General features: G+C 36.0%; 2 protein-coding genes across 6 annotated transcripts in view; one reads left to right on the top strand and one right to left on the bottom strand.

Annotated features, from left to right (window-relative positions):
• Positions 1-13,652, top strand: part of Pdgfd (platelet derived growth factor D) — a 250,296-nt gene that overhangs the window by 117,850 nt on the left and 118,794 nt on the right. The gene's annotated exons all lie outside the window — the stretch shown is intronic.
• Ddi1 (DNA damage inducible 1 homolog 1) lies at positions 4,203-7,406 on the bottom strand. Of its 2 annotated transcripts, none has more exons than XM_010642061.1 (2): positions 6,040-7,406; positions 4,203-4,572 (listed from the first exon to the last, which is right to left on the bottom strand). In XM_010642061.1, the coding sequence occupies exons 1-2, from the start codon at positions 7,180-7,182 to the stop codon at positions 4,462-4,464; spliced, it is 1,254 nt and encodes a 417-aa protein (XP_010640363.1). In that variant the 5' UTR covers positions 7,183-7,406; the 3' UTR covers positions 4,203-4,461. The 2 variants fall into 2 exon arrangements, with proteins under 2 accessions (XP_010640363.1, XP_010640364.1); XM_010642062.1 differs by having other exon boundaries at positions 4,465-4,572; positions 6,066-7,406.

The following is a 13,652-nucleotide window of genomic DNA, read 5'->3' as shown; positions in this document are numbered from 1 at the left end:
AAAAAAAAAAAAAAAAAAAAAAAAAATTGCATCCTATATAGAGGTGCATAGCAGGTCTATAGCATAAAATTTAAAATTTGCTTTCAATACTTGTTAACCTAGAACATATTTATTCTTTTTTTACAAAGATAATCCTACTATCTATATGTGATTTAATATTATATTTTTATAATACTAAATTTCTAAAAAGGAGAGGATCTCCAATATGCCTGGTTATAGCTCACAGCTCCAGTTAAGTACCAAAAATCAGTTGCTGCATTGTGGAAATTCAGCACCTGCAATGGTTCCTGTTTGCAGCAGGTGGATAGGAAGATTTTATAGAACAGATCCTGCCATGTTGTAGTTAGTATCTCATATGGGAAGCAGGATTGTTTCCCTCAACTGCATTTTCTGCATTTCATAAGGCAGTGTTTAAGTAGAGATTATTTTTGAATATTTATTTTGAATTATTCTAGATCCTGTACCTAGACATTTAAATTTTATAAAGACTAAGAGTTTAATTTATATATCTTTGTTTCTCTGTATAACAAAGGAAAGTGACAGTCTTCAAACTGCATGTTTAGTGACATCAATATATGCAAAAGCAGTAACTTTTTGACTGATGTACTAATTGGATGAAATGAGTTGGAAAGGAAAAATATGTGAATTAGTATGATTTAAAGTTAATTTTTCTTTTCATTTTGTGGAATTCTCATAGTAAGACTCCAGAGTAAAGATTTCAGAATGGTGATGGATGTTATAGTACAGGAATTTGATGAATTTAAATGACTAGTTAGCTGAAATATGCTTCTGTTCATCATCATCATGTTCTTTATTGGGACAGAGAAACCATACATCAATTAAGAGTAGAAAAATATATCATTTACTCTTACCTGAAACATTGCCACTCTGCCTCCAAGGACTAACATAGAAGGAAATCAACTGTGACTTTGCATAACAGTGTTCTCAAAATAAGCCTTATTGGTTAGAAATATAGAAAAATGGGATTCATAAAAGTCCCCCTCTAAAAAAGAAGAAAGCAAATAAGCAAGAAAGCAATAAAATGTAAAAAGAAAAGCAATCATAGAAAACATTTACTTCAGTCCAGTGAGATAAAGCCGTCTGCCTGTTGCCATCTCAGCAGTCCCTTCAGTGTGTCCTTTGAGGAAGGCACAGAGTGTGCACTAAGACAGTAGCTCCATTTTTTTCTTCTAACAGACCTTCAGAAACTCTGATATTCTATGAGGCCAACCCATGTGTGGGAACAAGCTGGGGTTCGAAAGCAAGTTGGAATCAAGCTCTAATATGAAATCAATGAAAATGTTATCATTTTTAAATAGTTTGCCAACAGAATAAACTACAGTATTGTGGAATGATAGCTAATCCATGGCAGCTAATCCATAATTTCAGCTCTGTCCTCAATCGCCATAAAACTGTACTTAACAAGGGGAAAAAATGAGAACCAAGACCAGTCATGTAGAGGTACAAGATCCTAACAATGAATGTAACTGTACTGTATCCCTAAAATGTACCAATAAACTCAATTAAAAAGAAAAAAAACTACTTAAACCAATAATGTATTATAGTGTACATCTTTAACTTTGTCAATCTTTCTTTGTTTTCCAAGCTTTTGTTAACTGTAAAGAATAACTAGGAATTGTAGCATTGATTATTAGTTTCACCACATCACTCTAAGCATTTCCTCAGGGGTTTCTTTGCAAAATTGTTCATGTCAACAAATGACCTTCTAATATTTGGCATCCCAAAAGCAGCATGATGTCCTCTTAACTAAAACTAAACTAACAGTTAGTAACTGTGGTGAAGATGAATTCATACATGCAAGCATCTATTTGTCTTTTCTCTTTGGGGAGCAAAATTTCCCCTACAAACAAAAGAAATTATATGATCTAATATTTTAAGAAGGGTGTTCAGATCCTAAGTTATAATTAACTTGAAGTCCATCAGTCTTCTAATTTATCTGCAGCAGAATGCATTGCTCTTCTCTTGAAATGCTTGCTTATCACAGTAATTATTTCATTTTAGGAAAGATGGCTATTTAAATGGCTGGTAGGTGAGCTTGATAATTCAATGGAGCTTTAAAAAACAGCTCATTTTTTTGTTTTTTATGGTACCAGAGATCAAACTCAGGACCTTGGTGATTGCAAGTCAGGCATGGTGCCACTGAGCTAAATCCCTGGCCTAATACTTTATGTTTTCAAATATGTTAGGCCTATTTTTTCTTGTGTCCTACTTTATCTTAACTTCAAATAGGAAAAAAAACTAATGAAGTAAATTTCCAATGACAGATATTTGCAAGTCGTATATTAGAAACCTAAATTTTAAGAGAAGGGTAATTTTTTAGCATCAGTGATAGACCTTTTAAAAATATTAAAAATGGCTTGCTTACTTATTTTAAAGATGACCCCTAAATATTACATTCTTCTTTTGCATCAATATATTAATAATTGAAGGCCTGCTTTTTTTGTTCATTATTGTTTATAAGCCTTTCATCTATTCCTGTATTCCTACTAGGTCATAATGTCTTGAGCTCAGGACCTGTCACTCATTTTCATAATTGTAAAATCTTGGCTCAGTGCTTATTACATGGACTTTCAATAATAATTTTAAGTGCATTCTAATTACTGCTACTTCATTGTTATTTCTATTGGTAGTATTTTAGTAGTTAACATAAAATTAAATTTCATTAAAATGTACACATTTAAAATATGTCCGTATGTCCGATACAAAGATTACATAAAAAAAAATTATACCATTTGAAATTAGATTTTAATTGGGTAAGTTTATTGGGTGAGTTGCATTTTGTGAATTCTGTAGTAGAATACAGTGGTGAGATATGTGTCTGAGATATTTCAAACATAATAAAATATAATTTTTTAGAGAAATTGATTGGAAAATCAGGCATAGCTATAATGCTATAATGCCTATCTATAATCTCAGCACGTGGAAGGCTGAGGCAGAAGAATCACCCATGAGGTGGAGGTCACCATGAGCTATATAGTGAGACTCTGTCTCAAAATAAAATAATCTTATGAAAAAATGTTCATCATCACTGGTAATTCAAGAGATGCAGATGAAAACAACACTGAGATTCCATCTTATCCCAGTAAGAAAAGCTGCTACCAACAAATCAATAACAAATGCTGGCAGGGTTGTGGGGAGAAAGGAACCCTTCTTTGTTGTTGGTTGGGAGTGCAGACTGGTGCAACCACTGTGGAAATCAATATGGAGATACGTCAAACAATTAGGATTAGAAGTCCCATTTGATCCAGCTATTCCTGGGTATCTTTCCCAAAAGAATTAAAAGAATCATACCACAGTAATATGTGCTACCCATGTTTATAGTGGCACAGTTTGTAAGCTAAAACTTTCTTTCCCAAAAGAATTAAAAGAATCATACCACAGTAATATGTGCTACCCATGTTTATAGTGGCACAGTTTGTAATAGCTAAAACTTGGAAACAGCCCATTTGCCCATCAACTGGAGACTAGATAAAGAAGATTTTGTGTTTGTTTGTTTTGGTTTTTATAAGATGGAATACTACTCAGCCATAAAGAACAAGAAACTAGAGAGATTTATAGCTAAGTGGATGCGTATTGAGGCAATATTCTTAAGCAAAATTAGTAATTTACACATGTGTAAATATGGAATATTTTCTCTAGCATGCAAAAGCAAAAGTATAAACAAGGATCAAAATGTTAATAAAAGCATTGCTTAATTCGCTGTTGAATGATTTTTCTTTGAGCTCATTGCTTTTCAGTTCAATGATAGTGTTTTCAATATAACCATCCATTCACTCAAGTAATATTTTTATAACTTGGATTATGTCCAAAGGAACATGACAGATTTTTTTTTAAGATTTCAAACTTACACTAAAAGGAGCAATTAAAGAATCTAGTGAAATCCTACAAAAAATAATGTTTAGTATTAAACTGATTTCCTATATGAAATAGATTACACCTCATGTCAGAAAAGATTACTGTATTTTGGCAGAGGAAGATTAATTTATTAAAAGTTATGGGTCATAAGATTTTAGCTCAAAATAAGAAAAAAAATTATGCTTGAAACTTGTCCCAAAACATTAAAGCTACCCCAGGAAGGTGTTCTGAGAAGCAGGGTGGTTGTGATCAGATGTGTTATCTTGCAAACTGTCTTTTACCTTAAAGATTCTGAGATGTCTAGGCTGGTGGTAAGAGTCAGACATCCTGAAAGGTCACATACTAAACTTTTATTTGATGTTAAGGAATCCCGTGTGACATATGCAAATTATGTTCTGCACAAATGGGCCTTAAAATTGAACCCAGAAGAAGATGTTGAGCATTTTGAATCTTTTTATCTGAAAGAATCCATGAATTTCTCAGGTCTGATTTCCATATACTTTAGTTGCAGGCACGTTGCTTATCCCTGATTTTCCTATGAATATCTTCTTCTTTCTGTTTGTTCATTTTGTCTATATTCAGTGTTTAATTAAAACATAAAGAGAGAAGTTTGTCTTCTGAGGCATTTGTAGCACTTCTAGTAGACGTGTTCTGCGCAAATTTAGATAAAACTGAAGAATATGAGCGTGGGAAAACCTACAAGGAAGAAAAGTGTACGGTGACAAGGTGGTGACTGGAAGAAAGCGGATGGCTCTTCTTAGAGGATCGTTTTTTTCCTGTCACCTTTAGCAACGTTTCAAGCGTCTTAATATTTTCTGAGAAAATAGAATAACTTAAAGAATATTTTAGAACATAATGTAGTTGTAACACTTGATAAGTGGCTCTGCACTCTGAAACAATTTATAGATAAAGAGTCATATTTTACAGTAGGTGATTTGTCTAGGTGATAAGGCTAGAATCAGAACATATGTTATTGACCTTGAATCTACTATTCGAATACCAGTCTTGATAAATTATTGTCCTGAAATATTTTCCCTGTATCCAGTGGCCTCAGGCAAGTCAACTTTTTCTCTCAGGTATTTCAGACAAGGGCTACAGTTATGTTCAGGATCTTTGCTTTCTCAGTCAGTTGAGATGGAAAGTGGCTTTCTCATAGTGGATTATGAAACTGAATGAGGCTGTGGAAATCTCTTTATTCAGAATTTTTCAAATATTATTTTACCAGTGAAGCCCCTTGTCTGAAGCACACTGTTTTATAAGGAGGTAACTTCATTGAAGTGTTGAAATATGTATTAGGGTCTTGGACCACTGCCTGCTCCTACCTCCCACTCCCACCATTATGAAAATATAAGCTACCTAAAAATATAGCCTTAAAAAAATCAAATTCATTTCACAACACATTTTCTTTAAGGGCAGGAAAACAAAAATAATTCCAGGGCATGGAAAGATAAAAGTCTGTTGTAAAATGTATAAAGAATGAGCCTTTAAGGGTGAGTTGCAGTAGCCATCGTGATTCCAGGGAAATCCAAGGGGAAGGGAACATATAAATTTGAAGAAATTGGCTCCTACACTGTTAAAACAAACCTTTGTAAGTATTAACTCAAGAATATAATTGACCTACTGTTTCTGATACCTTTCTTAAAGAAAACAAAATCTATGAAAATAGAGATACTTCTCTGTTTAAAAAATTATTGTTGCTAACATGAACTAGTCTGTAGATACTTTATAACAGCTGCATCAATAACTTTTTCCGCAGAATTCTGAGAAATAGCAGTTAGGTTGGACAAATCACCCTTAAATCTGAAGGAGGAAGCTGTTTTGTTCTTTTCATAGATGATCTGGAAACCAACTGGACCCTCTAGAGCCTTAACCAGAATGAGGGTCACTGATCTCTGAGTAAGGGAAATAGGAGGCATCAAGGTTAAGCACTCATCACTTGCAATGTTATCCATCTAAGAACTTAGCCCCAAGGACACATTTAGTTGTTACTGATGTTTTTAATGATTACATTGCTGGTGAGCTCATGTCTTAAAATTTCTGAGGCTTCCTCAAGATGGTGGCTTATTATAACCTGAGTCACTGCTTTTTTCGCCCTGAATCCTTGACTGAACCCTTAATATTATCTTCTTTGCCTGAAGGCTCTTCTTGCCCACTACCACTTACCAGCTTAGCACATGAGGGTAACTCACCCTCTGGGAGAAAGTAAGTCTGTGTGCCGGTGGTGCCAATAACCAGGACATTTTTCTTCAAATCAATGGAACACTGGTGTCTCCTAAGCATATCTAATCCTAAAAGGATATCCATGGGCTGCTCCTCGAGCACAGAGAAGGAGCATTGTAAGAAATCACCTTCAATTTGAATTTGAGCTAGATGAACACGGCCAATAATCCGCTGAGTGCCTACACCCTTAGCGACTCCAGCCCATCGTCGGTCCAGCAGCCTTATGATGTTGCATCTCTGAGCACAAGCTTGGCTCATAATGGTCATCTGGGCGCCTGAGTCAACAAAAGCCTTCAGAGGATATCCATTCACTTTGCAGTTAATATATAGCATCGCGACCTGTCCGAAACTCTCAGGAGCCTCTTCCATAGCTATGTTCATGTTTTCTTCAATGTTCTGCTGCCGAATTTCTTCTTCTATTTTTGCCTGAGCTTCTCGATCAAATGGATCAGCAGAGTAGAGGTGAAGCCCCTCTTCCTCCCTCAGGGCCATTTCCCTTTGCTGCTCCATCAGGACCCGAGAAAATGTCTCAAGGTTTCCACTGAGCAGAGCTTCAGCTAAGACAGGGTTGCATTCCTTCAGCAGGGACAGATCATGGGGACTGGAAAGCAGCATGCTGCGAATCAGGGAAGGGCGGTCCAGACCTGCAGCAGATGCCATCTTCTCTCCGGAGGCCAAGCCATGGGACTGCTGGGCTGATGAAGCACGTTTCTGCTTCTGCTTCTTCTGCTGCTGGGGCTGCGGCTGATGGTGCTGGTGCTGGTGCTGGTGCTGGTGAAGGGAGCTTGATGTTCCAGGCTGGGGAATTCCACTGAAATCAACCCGAGGCTGGTTTGGGGTACGTCCTACATTATCTCTTTGTAGTAAAACAACAATATCACCATCTTTGAGGCCATAGGAGCCCAAGGAAGAGTGGTTGTCTGTGAGTAGTCTCTCCATGTGGACAATCTGGATCTCTTCAGCAGGAACTCTGGACTCCAGTTCACAGAGGACCTTGAAGTTGCAGAGCTCAAAGTCAGGGCTTACCTGGAGGGAGAAGGTTTCCTCAGAGAGGTCCCTCCGCACACAGTACACAGTGATCAGCATGGCATGGGCTTAGGAAGGCCAGCTGGGCAGAGAACATTAGCAATGGATGGTTCACTGGCTAGTTGAACTGTCTTCTGTTGATGACCTGGCTGCTCCGCAAGACGTGGTGGCTTCTGCAGTCTCATTCACCGTTCTGAAAGGTGCAGCTACTCCTTTGTCTTGGGGCTGCCTCCAGCCGCAGCACCAGCCACTGGGCCCCATGGAGAATTAAGGCAGCAAGTTCATTTGTATGTGTGCTTTTTGGAACTTAGAATGCATGTTCCCATAGAAACAGTTACTCAAGGCTATTAGGTTCCAAGGCCAGCCCCTCAAATCCTACTTCACACAGGATATGAAAACATTAATTTCAAGTCTTCCTAAAAAACATATTAAAATTGATTTTATTCATTGAACTCTGAGGACTTTTACTTATTCTTGAAACTGATGGTTTATTTCTTCCATAGTAAAATATCATGCTTTGTGCTTAGTAGGACACATATAACAGACCTGGTATGTGCCTTTGAGGATCTCCCATTCTGGAAAGCTATAGATGGATAAATCACAATACTAAATGTAAATACAAAGAACTGTTTGGAGTGTTACGTTTAGTACTACTAATAGAGCAGAGGCTGTTTCTCTAAAGAGGAGACATGCTGGGAGTTGAAGAATGAATATATTCTGGGTAAAAAGTGGTGAGAGCCACTCTAGACAAAATAATTCATTGTACAAAATCAAAAGAAAGGTGAGACATTGCCTCCAATAAGAAATATATACATGAATTTTAGTAGTAATACATGAAGTTGAAAAAATTATTGGAGCCAATTTTTTAAAAGTCACGTGAATCTGAAAGTTTTAAAATTACATAGCAAGAATTACTTCAGAACTAGAAAAGGAAATAGCAGCTGCAGCAAAAAGGAAGAAAAGAAAAACAAAAAAACTGGAAAAGATATGAGATAGGTATTTGTGATTTTCTTTTCATTTGTCTTAAGAAAAAAGCTTCTTTCTACACAGGGAGAACATGCAGTTACAGGAGAGTGAAATCGGAGGCTTTTTCAATTGTTCCAAAAAGGAGCAGATCTAAGGAGGAAGAAGGATGTTTCTTGAGTAAAATGGCCAAGAGGTTTTTAAACCCATTGAATGTGGACTTGGTGGACGTGTGAGAGAAGCAGGGCACATGGACGATGGATCTTGTCTAAAACAGGAGACTAGACAGAAATAGGCCGCTGTCTGGAGGGGATGTGTGAGATGAGCTTTGGAGGTAACTAATTTGACATTAAGTCTGTGCTTCCTCTTTCTGACCCTAGGGCACAACTCCTACCACACCACCTATACAAACAAAATTTTATTTTTTCAGGACAGATGGCTATAGTAGAAATCCTTGAGTACTACTGATTTTTCTTTTTTTTTCGATTTCATAAAGTGTTTTGCACTATAAAGAGCTCATGCTGTGTGTCCCTGAATTCTTCCAGGTGTGCCTACTTATAGAAAAAAGCTAATCCACAGTCTCTGCCTAGACCTTATTTCAAGTTTTGTCAGAAGCCTGCACCATTACAGAGAATGAGAATGCATCAGCCTAAAGAATTTTTTGGCTCTTATTTCTCATGTGTTTGTTTCACATGAAAGATTATGTCTCACTCACTGCTCTAATTATCATAATGTTATCATACCCGTATTCATTTATACTAGAAATATTGACTGAAAGCCCAGTAGATGTAAAGCATGTGGAAGGTTGTAGAGATGCAGACATGAGTATTATTAAATCCAGGCTGTGTTCTGAAAGGGGTTCACAGTCTAAGAGGACACATGCGCATGAAAAAAATGGGGAGATGATAAAATACTACAGAGTAAGCCTGTGTAGCATGAGAAAAAAACAGAATCGGGGGAACAAACGAAAAAGATGGTGAGGGTATTGGGCAGGGAAGGCTCCCGAAGGAACTTAGAATGATGACAGAGCTCTGAATGCGCAAGAGTGGGAAGCCTCAGGAAGAGCATGGCCCGATTTGCAGGCTTTAACTTGCAGCACTTTGTAATGCGGATGATTTTAGGAAACAAAACCTAACATAGTAATTTTACTATAGAAGACCAATGATTATTTAGACCTATTTTTCACTATAGTAGAGATGAATAGAACTTTGGCCTAACAATAGCAAGTTTCTTCGATTCTTCTGTGATTCTTAGCATCTTGACAAATGTATTGGAGATCAGTAATGGCTCTTGTTAGCCTGGGAACAGCCATGATGGTCAGACATGATCTACTCTGCTAATGAACAGATTGAGAAGGCAGTGGACTTGGATTCATTGTTCCTCTTTTTAATCCACCGTGTTGCTTTGGGTAGTTTGTTCTTAAAACTATAACATGTGGCATGCATGCTGTTTTTCTTTTAAGTCAAAAGATATTAATATATGAATTTTTTTTCTAAACTAAAACCTCAGTATTCAGGTGCAGTGTTGGTCCATTGCAACAAATAAGTGGGTTTTGAGTTGCAGTTTGGGTGCTCGCTCATCTCTAAGTGCTTCACCATCACTGTGGTACTAGGTACTACAGCACTAGGGCTTTTTTTTAAATGGCAGATGAAATTACTTTTGCAAGCTCTTGTTTGGCAAACCAAAAATTAACAGTTCACTTTAAGAGAGGCATCTCCTTTTACATATCTCTCTTGCCTGGTTACTGAGCATAATTATACTTTGTGTGAGATGTTTTATTTTCTTGCTGTAATTCTTTCCTTTTGGTGGCATTTTGCATTTATGTGCCTTTTACTATTTCACCTTTTATGTAGAACACACACGGAGGAGGAAAAAGTCTCAAGGTCTGGCCAGTTAATTGTCATTATTCCACAGATCACAGGATGTCAGGATTACAAGGAATTCTTTGGATCCTCTAGTCCAGCCACCCATCTAGCCTTAAACCTCTGTTCCAAAGCAGCTGGAATCTGAAAAGATAAACAGTCTCCTGGGGAAGTTTACTACTTCAGTTTTATACACATTCTTTCATTTTATTCAGCACTCTTGGTGATTAAAATACCACATGTATAATCCCGTAATACAAATTCTGTTTTTTTGTTTTTTAAGACAGGGTCTCACTGTATAGTTCTCACTGCATAGGCCCCACTATAGAACTCACTATGTAGACCATGCTGGCCTCAAACTTGCAGCGATCTTCCTACATCAGCCTCCCAAGTGCTAGGATTATACGTGTGCGCCACCATGCCTGGCCCTAGCACAAAATTTTAATTAAGAACTTCATCTGACTCTATAATAAATATAGAGATAATTAGAACTAGATCTGTAAATACTCCTAAACATTGAAATATTGCTATACCTTAAATTCCTGTGGCACAGACTGCTAGGGAATGGATGATCTGAATTTTCTAGGTATGTTAATCTGAAGTTTATACTCTTACTTTCTGCTTGTCGGTAAGTGCCATATAAGTACACAATTGAATTTTTCTTTGATAAGTGAGACTCCTGCTAGGTTTCAGGACTACCACTCAGAAAATCAATTCTCATTGTATAGCTTAAATACCTGGAAAATAGAAGAGATGGCACTGATTTCATACTAGCTCAGTAAATAACCCCACAGCTATATTTTGGGAGAAACCCAGGATAATACCTTTTATTATGTGCCTTATTGTAAAAACCTTGCAGCAAAAAAGTTCAGATAATTGCTGGTCCCACTTAGTTAAATCAGTTCTAGTTTAAAGTACTTTCTGTTATTTTGCCAAGCAAGATAAATGTAGGTTTTTTGTAGAATAAAAAAATAGAGTACTTGAATAATTCTTAGTGTGTAGCATATACAGTAAGAAAAAAATGCTAAAAATATATATTTACTTGCTGTTAGGATTCCTTCCTTTAAATATGTATCTGGTATTATTTTAAAAATGTAATCCATACTTATTAAAAAAGTTAAACCATCACTTGAGATTTTCAGTGCAACTTAGAACGATGTAGAATTTTCAAAGAAATACCATTAGGTTATGCAACTAATTTTTCCAGTGTTCTTTCATTTACTTTACAATAAAACAGTAACTTGTGCCAGAACTGTGAAGAGTGGAAAATCATGTATTTCATCAGATAGTTAATTATTTAGTAGAAACATTAAAAATTAGTAGGCTTTCTATTGCCTCTCTTTGAAGTTTGAACACAATAATAAAACCTGCAAATAAATATATAAACAGATATGTAAACTGACGAAGCTCCTAAGATCTGATAATTTAGTTTCCTTCAAATACGGTAGGAACTTACCAGTGGTGTTTCTTCATTGTTGAGACAAAACTTGAATAAAAGACATACAGAGAAAAAGAGAAAGAGAAAAACACAGAGTCAGGGATAGAGATGTGGGAAAGGGGTTATAGGACAAATTTTCAGTTACATTAAAAATGTAGCTAAAAGATTATATTATTTGCCTGAACAGAATATTTTGATAGTCTACTTCATTTATTTCTTACTGCATTTTATAAATTACTAGTTTTAGTATTGTACATATAAAGAAATTCATTTTAAGTTTCATATAGCATGTTGAGAATAACATATACTAATATAATCCCTAATTTTCAAAATATGTACTTTCAAAATTGTGTGTTCTATGTATGTGTTAAAATTTGCTGCTATGATTTTTGAGCCACTGTGTTCCTTATAGTGATTTGATCATAGTTTAAAACTCACTCTGACCTTTGAGGCCTATGCCTTAATTTTTAAAGCTTGAAGATTATTTATAATTTGTGAGATAAACATTTAAACATTTAATAAATTTAGTGCAACAAACTAAAAACAGACTAAAAACGTCAACAACTTAGTAGATTGACATTTACTTATTTCTTGACTTTCTCTGTATCTTAAAAAAGGAGTGTTTACATAGTCCTATTCCTGCTATGTGGAAAATAATCCTGTAAGGGACCAAGGATTTAGCTCAGTGGCACTGTTCCTGCCTTGCAAGTGCAAGGTCTTGGGTTCAATCCCTGGTACCAAGAAGAAAAGGAAAGGAGGAATCCTGTAATATGAAAAAGTTAGTACTGATTATAGGGCTGTATGTTTTATATGTGGTATGTCTTAGAAAATTCATTAAATCATATTTTATTTACTCTGTTGTAATGATTTTCTGTAATCTCATTTAAAAATCACTGTCACTGCAGTTTGGAAATGTCAATGTGGCCTATTCCTGAGTTTAGATATGTGATAACAATTTCATCATAGTTTTTTTATTTATCATAATATTAATGCTAGTATTCATACACATTCTTCATTGCATTTAGATAATTATGCGATAATCTGAAAATTGACTAGTTCCTTCTCCCATGGCATTAATATTCAATGAACAGCAGTTACTTTTCTTTCTTCCTTCCTTTTTTTTTTTTCTGCTATCCGGGATCAAACTTGGGACCTTGTGCTTGTGAGGCAGGTGGCAGAACTACTGAGCTAAATCCCAAGCCCAGCAGCTATTACTTTTTGAGTACTTTCTAGGTATTTGTCACTTCTAACACAGTTAATAGGGAGAACAATATTTTTGATCATATTATTTAATCTACAAGGGCTATAATGTGCATAAGCCTAAATCATCAAAAAGAGAATAATGCCAATAGGGTTTTCAAGTCAGCACCTTCACTGAATCTTTTTTTTTTCTCACTAAGTTTATTTGGTACATTTTAGGCATACAGTACAGTTACATTCATTATTGGGATCTTGTACCTTTACATGACAGGTCTTGGTTATCATTTTTCCCCCTTGTCCCTGCCCTCCCTTCACCCCCTCCTCCCCTCCCTATTTACAAAATCTTTATTTCCATTTTTTCATTTTCTCATATTTTTATTTTCCCTTATTTCCTTTCCCCTACCCTTCCCACTTTCCCCACACATTTAGCCCTTTTCTTCCTATTTCATTTTGTCAATTATACCATTAGGATCTTATTTATGATTATAGTTTTTCACACTAGAGAAACTATTTGGTATTTATACATGTGATTTATTTATTTCACTTAAGAGTATATCCTCAATATGTATCCATTTTCCTATGAATGAATCTAATTTCTCATTCTTTATGGCTGAGTACTATTCCATTTTATAGAAAAAACCACATCTTCTTTATCCAATCTCCAACTGATGGACAAATGGGCTGTTTCCAAGTTTTAGCTATTACAAACTGTGCCGCTATAAACATGAGTGTGCATATATCACTGTGGTAAGATTCTTTCAATTCTTTTGGAAAGATATCCAGCAGAGGGATGGCTGGGTCAAATGGAACCACTAATCCTAGTTCTTTGAGGTATCTCCATATTGATTTCCATAGTGGTTGCACCAGTCTGCACTCCCAACAACAATGGAGAAGGGTTCCTTTCTCTCCTCAACCCAACCAACATTTGTTACTGATTGATTCCTTGATAGCAGCCATTCTTTCTGGGGTGAGGTGGAAGATACAGAAACAACTCCAGATGTACTCAGCTACCTCATCTTTTTTTTTTTTTTTGTACTGGGGATCAAACTCAGGACCTTGTGCTTGCA

The sequence above is a fragment of the Fukomys damarensis genome, unplaced genomic scaffold (genome assembly GCF_012274545.1).
Source record: "Fukomys damarensis isolate Sample0158 unplaced genomic scaffold, DMR_v1.0_HiC HiC_scaffold_16, whole genome shotgun sequence".
Lineage (NCBI taxonomy): Eukaryota > Metazoa > Chordata > Mammalia > Rodentia > Bathyergidae > Fukomys > Fukomys damarensis.
The sequence above is the reverse complement of the archived record's forward strand: the minus strand, read 5'-3'. Positions and strand labels throughout refer to the sequence as shown.

What these genes read in the sequence shown, in the direction of transcription:
- Ddi1 (XM_010642061.1), bottom strand. Translation starts at nt 7,182, where the DNA reads ATGCTGATCACTGTGTACTGTGTGCGGAGGGACCTCTCTGAGGAAACC. An exon ending in TACCCTCATGTGCTAAGCTG is followed by an intron (nt 4,573 to 6,039) that starts GTAAGTGGTAGT and finishes TCTTCCTTGTAG; the next exon opens with GTTTTCCCACGCTCATATTC.